The 6,920-nt window shown below is 40.7% G+C and overlaps 1 protein-coding gene across 1 annotated transcript; it reads right to left on the minus strand.

The window, feature by feature from the left end:
• Positions 1 to 317: 317 nt before the first annotated feature.
• Positions 318 to 4,807, minus strand: fpr1 (formyl peptide receptor 1). The gene is made up of 2 exons (XM_061253250.1): positions 4,718 to 4,807; positions 318 to 4,096 (listed from the first exon to the last, which is right to left on the minus strand). Exon 2 carries the CDS (start codon positions 4,080 to 4,082, stop codon positions 2,919 to 2,921), a length of 1,164 nt encoding a protein of 387 aa, XP_061109234.1. The 5' UTR covers positions 4,083 to 4,096; positions 4,718 to 4,807; the 3' UTR covers positions 318 to 2,918.
• Between the last annotated feature and the right edge of the window lie 2,113 nt (positions 4,808 to 6,920).

Consider the following 6,920-nt stretch of genomic DNA (forward strand, 5'->3'; position numbering starts at 1 on the left):
TATTTGAGAAATATGTGGCATGTTTTTTATTATATTTGGCTAGCCACCTATTGTGAATACAATTGGGTGATTAGGAACCGAAGAGTTTGGATTGTGAAGCAGTCAATGATTGCATGATTTTATGGATTGCACTGCTGCTACACGATTGGCTGATTAGATAATTGCATGAATAAGTAGGTGTACAGGTGTTCCCAATAAAGTCCTCAGTGAGTGTATATTTATTTATGATTTTTAATGATGATATTGTAATCCACATGAATAAAAACTTCATTTTCTAATTGGATACCTCATTATCATAGTATACATTTCCTGTTACTATTGTTTGTTCATTTTGTACTACAGCCAATAATATACTGTTTCTGTAAAATAAAAAAGTTACACCCATTCTTGATACCAAGTTGATATAATGCTGTATATCATGTATAATGCACTGTATATCAAGCAGTCAAGCCATATGCCATTAGATTTGTTGTTCACAATTTACATACAAAAACTTAAAACAAACTAGAAACACTATGTTCCATTATGATCAACATGAAATGTGCATTTCTCTTACGTCCATCCATCCATTACCTGAACCCGCTTATCCTGAACAGGGTTGCAGGGGGGCTGGAGCCTATCCCAGCATACATTGGGCGAAAGGCAGGAATACACCCTGGACAGGTTGCCAGTCCATCGCAGGGCACACACACCATTCACTCACACCATTCACTCACACACTCATACCTACGGGCAATTTAGACTCTCCAATCAGCCTAACATGCATGTCTTTGGACTGTGGGAGGAAACCGGAGTACCCGGAGGAAACCCACGCAGACACGGGGAGAACATGCAAACTCCGCACAGAGAGGCCCCGGCCGACGGGGATTCGAACCCAGGACCTCCTTGCTGTGAGGCGGCAGTACTACCCACTGCACCATCCGTGCCGCCCATTTCTCTTATGTACATAACATTTTCACAATTTCTGGTGGACCATGTCAATACACAGACAACACCAAATATAAAATAATAATAATTTTGCAGATTAAATGAAATGACTTGTTACAATGGGAATGACTTCTTAGACAGGTTTGCACTAACATATGCCATCCTTGGCACAACGCCATATTGTTTTCCCTTCTTTTTTATTATGCATTATAAAGTGGTTACAGAAAAGAGTAATAACATATTAGACAAGGTGAGGCTAACCAGACAAAAAGTGGTTACATGTATAATATACAAATAACAAATTAGGCAAGGGTATGTATTATAAAGTGAGTGTTTACAGTATATAGGGGGAAAGGGAGGCTATGGCTTAAGTAAAGGTGGAGGCAGAGGAAAGGAGACAGGGTTCCTTCAGTGTGGGAGGGAGGGTTATGGGTAGGTCAAAATTTGGATTGATGCACACCTGTCATGTTGCAGTTGGTCCATCAGGGCTATATTGCGCCCCCTCTCTGATTGTCCTGTACTACTTCCCTGCCCATGGGTTGGCGGAGCTAGTGTTGCCAGTAATGCCTTTACCTTGGTGGGGTCACCCCTCGGGTATGTAGAAGCATGGGCATCTAGGCTCAGGCTCGTGATGGGGCATCATAGTTCTTCTTACATTGTTTTCATTGTTTCATGAGCCATATGAATTACGGTCCTGACCAGAGGGGGCAGTGCGGGGTGGATTTGAGATGTTGGTAGTCCGTTAAATTAAACAGGAACTCTGTGTGTGTGTGCCTGTGTGCATACACGTAAGCATCTGTGTGTATGCATTTCTATGATTGGTGAGTGAGAATGAGTATGTGTGTGTATAAGGTCGTTGTATTGTTTCAATCATAGTGGAAATCAGGATCATCCAGAATCAAGGAGTCAAAAAAATAAATCAATAGAGTCTCTACAGCAATATAACTTGGGGTCACTGGAAGTGAATTGGAGTTTACGGGGCATGCAGCACGAGGGAGTGTGCGTGTGCGCATCCTTAAGTATGTGTGCATCTATACATAAGGTTAGGGCATTGATTCAATGGCAGCAGAAATCAGGATCAACAGAGATCAAGGAATCGATAGGAAATCAATGAGATAGCTCAACAAGAAATGAGAAGGAATTACAACAATTATAAAAAACAAAGTCATTAGGAATTACAACAGAGAATGCATGCGGAGCAAATTAAAAATGACATTAAAAAAAGCTTCTAATTAGATTTTTTTGGCATGACACCATGATAAAAGATTTTATACTTCCTGGTGTTATTTTTAATGAGAGCAGACAGTCCACCCTCATTATATACAAGGGTAAAGCAAAGAGGGTTTCAGATAGAGATGGTATCATAGTACAAAAAGAGCAAATGTGGATAATCAAACCCCTGGTCACCATGGATTATCTGTATACCACTTCACCCCTGGTGATATACCTTTATGGAATATTTTGCATATTAAACATCCTTTTGAAATATAAATGTATGAATTAGCATCCAAAAATATTTTTATATGAATTTGAAAGAAAAGATTGGCTAAATGCGCTTCACATTCTCATTATTATTTCATCGTGCAAATAATGCAAAAATAGTCATAGCTTCGACATTGATATAAATTTTGTTGCAACAGATAAAAAGAACCTGCCTTTTTGTGAATCCAACACTTTGCTTTTACTGTGACAAACATTCACTCAAAACAAGTTCTATTAACCATTTTTTTACACAGCTTCCTTCATCAATGTAAAAAATAACAAACATGGCAGGAAACAACAATTCTGCAGCCACAAGACAACATACACTCAGTGAGCACTCAGTGAAATGCAATAGGATTCAAAACTTCATGTCGTCTCTCTGAAGGTATGGTGATCTCTATTTATATGGGTATGCATATCTTATCTTTCAATTTCAAACTCCTGAGATTGTGACTAATCATCTCCAGTCCTGCATGCAAGGTGTATTAACATGAGTGTTGCACCAGTGCTCATACTTCTGAATCAGAGAATGACTTTTCTTTGCTGCGGCTGTGGATGGCCGAATTTGAATGTGAATTGGACCGAGACACCTCCTCCGTGAAGGCAGTCTCCAGCACCGTGAGGATGGACTTGCGCACCTTGTCCTTGAAGTCCTGGCCCATGAATACATAAAGCAGTGGGTTCAGACAGCTGTTGAGGAAGGCCAAGCTGGTGGCAATGGGGATTCCAATGGTGATGATGAGGTTAAGGGTGGTGCTAGATTCAGCAGCCGTGTGGTTGACCATTTCGATCAGAACCAGGATGTGGTAAGGGGCCCAGCAAAGAAAGAAGGCAGTAATGACCGCCGCAATTATCTTGAAGGGGCGCCCCGAGCGGCTAGACAGGGAGCGGTTCCTCTTGAGCCTGTGGATGATGACTGCATAGCAGGAGACAATGATGGTGAAAGGGATCACAAAGCCCAGGAGGAAGCGGGTGATGATCATTGCGCCGTGAAGGCGTGCCCTCAGTTCCAACACAGCCAGTGTATCATAGTCCTCCGAAAGGGCAAAATTGTTGAAGCAGTTGATCACGGTCTTGTCGTGGTATGCAGGTGCGGTGTCTCGGAAGACAAAGTAGGGGGCGCTCAAGACCAGGGCAAAAAGCCAGACGCCCAGGCTCACCACCGACGCCTTGCGTGGGCTGCGGTGATTTTGGGCCCAGACAGGATAGACCACGGACACAAATCGGTCCACGCTGATCACCACCAGGATGTAGACGCTGGCAAACATGTTGAGGAAGCTCAGGGTGCTGTTGAGCTTACACATGAACCTGCCAAAAGGCCAGTGGAAATCCATGGCAGTGTAGGTCACACTCAGGGGCAGGAAGGCAGTGAAGAGGAAGTCAGCCACAGCCAGGTTGAGGAACCACACAGTGTTCACTGTCTTTTTCATCTTGAATCCCGCCACCCAGATTACCACCCCATTCCCAAGCACTCCCAGCACAAAGGCCAGGCAGTAAACAATGAGGGACATGATGTTGAGAGATTTCCGGAGCTCTGCGTGTTCATCGGATTCGTAGTCATAATAGTCGTCTTCTGTTCCGTTGATGAGCAATGTGTGGTTGTTGCTGTAAGGTGTCTCCATTCCGTAGCCTGGATACAGGGCAGTGGTGGTGGTGATCATGAGAAATGCCATCACTGTTTTTAAACCTGGGAGAAAGTGTGAAGCCTTGTCAAAAATGTACACAATCCAGGATTCAACAGTTGGACTATGTGGAATATTTCTAGTGGGGATTTTTTCCACAGCTAGTAACTATGTAGCCACTAGAGGGAGGCCATGTTCATGCCTCTGAGTACAGTCTGAAGCGTAGTTCTAAAGTGATACAAAACTTTTTGGAATTCTAAATTCACATAATGTTTTGCAAAAGTTTAGTATTCATGGAACCAAAACAATTACAGTTGCACTTACTCTGTTACTTTCAATAATGCACATGGTTTTGTTTCTAAAGTAATAAATAAAGAAATAAACTGGGATGTTCTCTGTTACTGTTACGACTGCTACTTCGTGAACCATCATTTTATCATCACTACTGCAGTTGAATGACATTGTGGAGTACACCATTTCAAATAATTAGCGGAATAAACATTGAACATTTTCTGATTAACAAGACACATGTTTTAAGAACAAGATTTGAGTAAAAATATGAATTGATTGACGTTTTACCTGTACCCGACTCTCGTGCTTTGTAGAAAAACATAATTTATACCGGCATGAAAATAAATAATAACAGCTTCACAAAGAAGACATGCGGTAAAAAAAATGTAACGTACCTTTTTATCTTTCAATGAAAACGTGAATACTGTAATCCAAACAGCAGACGATTGGCGTTAAGCAACGTCTCAATCCAGTCAGTGGCTTGCAGGCTACTATCAGTTCTAAGCAAGGGCAAACAGTTTTAGATTCTGGACGTGTTGACGTCACGCTATTGCTGTCGGCTAGATGGGGTGGTATTTTGAGGGTAGATTGTGTAAAAACCCGATTTAATCTTTAAAACTTGATTCAATATCATGTAGCTGGTAATCACTTCGGAATATCTGCTAAAACTTCTAAAACGAACAGTGCTCCTAACAGTTACAAAGCTCCATACATAGAATCCCACAAAATACTGTTATTATGGATGACTAAAACATTTAATTACATATGGCAAATGCGCATACACCAAACGTGTGTTTATTTGTATGACTCGATGCTTTTATCCTATACGTCGATCAAATAAAATGTATTGCAGAAGGGGTTTTCTCACATCGATACATTTTCTACATTTGTCTCCCAGTCAAACTCGAAATTAAAACAATTGCAAAACGGAAATAGGCTACTATTAAAAACATTATTGGATGTTGGCTCTTTGACAATAATTGTTAGGCCTATATTAGCATGCGAAATGAGGCTGCTCCAACCAGAACATGGAAGAACTGAATCATTCCAAAAGTCATAGCGCACTAACAAGGCGTTTCAGTCAGATTTTTATTTTTATTTTTTATTTTTCACCATTCTTTGCAAACTCTAGAGACTAGTATGCATGAAAATCAGATCAGCTGTTTTCGAGATACTCAAACCACCCTGTCTGCCACCAACAATCATTCCAGGGTCAAAGTCACTTGGATCACATTTTTTCCCCATTCTGATGGTTGATGTGAACATTAACCCTGACCTGTATCAGCATGATTGTATGCATTACACTGCTGCCACATAATTGGCTGATTAGATAAATGCATGAATAAGTAGGTGTAATAAAGTAAAAATGTTCCTAATAAAGGGCTGGTGAGTGTATATATACTGGCACGTGCACAATAGGGCCCAAGGGGAGTTTCAGCTCCTGCCCTTTTGCCTTCAAAAAGTGCCCTTTTCTTGGCTGGTGTTAATTGTATTTTCTTTTTTCTTTATTTCTTATTGAAATTCTATCAAGTATGAAAATATAAAAATACACCTATACAAATACACCCTCCAAATGGTTGTGTTTCAATCGATGAACGTCACATCTTCCGACATTCCGAATACAACGTGCCATGAAAGGCACCGCATCGCCAGCTCCAGTTCTATTGTGGTCCAATTATGAAGCCACGATGAAACAATATGTGTTACTTTTTATGTTATATATCCATTAAAAACAATGAAGTAAATAAGTGGGACTTTCCAGTTGCTTCCTTCACGCTGTAGGTTTGTCATTACTAGCCTCGGTACTCGGAAGCAAACTAGTCTAATTATCATTAACCCTTGTGCAGCGGACAAGGATTTCTGTTACTCAGGACCTTTTCGCGGGTCTGATGGACCCATACCATTATTGGGGTCTTGAAACAATACAGTCATAACAATTTATGTAAAAATACTTCATGGATGTTGACCTTATCTTAATTACAAGCAATATATACCATAACATATAGCATATATGATTAATATGTGCCACTTACCCCTGCTAAATCACATTCATTAGTATTCGTTTTTTGTGATGAAATGTGATTTTGGTCAAACAAATCAATAATAATCAAAACTGGGAGGAATAAATCATGTTTATCTTCAACAAATATAAAGGAGAGAAGTCTGTCTTCAATATTGGTGTTTATTAATTTAAATAAAATTGAAATTAGGATACAGAACACAAATTTAACAATGAACACATGCCCACAATAAGGCGGAAAACAGCAAAGCTTTCAGCGGCCCAGCCACAAGGAGGGGGCAAATGCAGTCCAGTCATAAAAAACTGGAGGGCCCTTTCACTGGACTTTTGTTCTGAGACCCAGTCATTACTCAAACGGCCCTGATGCACGCACGCACACGCACAAACACACACACACACACACACACACACACACACACACACACACACACAATAGTCCAAGGTAGGAGGAAGACCAGGTAAAGGTATACAGCAAACCTTATACTTATAAAACATATAACCCTCATACTTATAACCTTTGGGTCCAGTGGACCTGAATAGCCTGTATGTAATGTAAATGTGTAGGGGGGTGCACAGTG

Source organism: Conger conger, chromosome 1 (assembly GCF_963514075.1).
Source record: "Conger conger chromosome 1, fConCon1.1, whole genome shotgun sequence".
In the NCBI taxonomy this organism is placed as follows: Eukaryota; Metazoa; Chordata; class Actinopteri; order Anguilliformes; family Congridae; genus Conger; species Conger conger.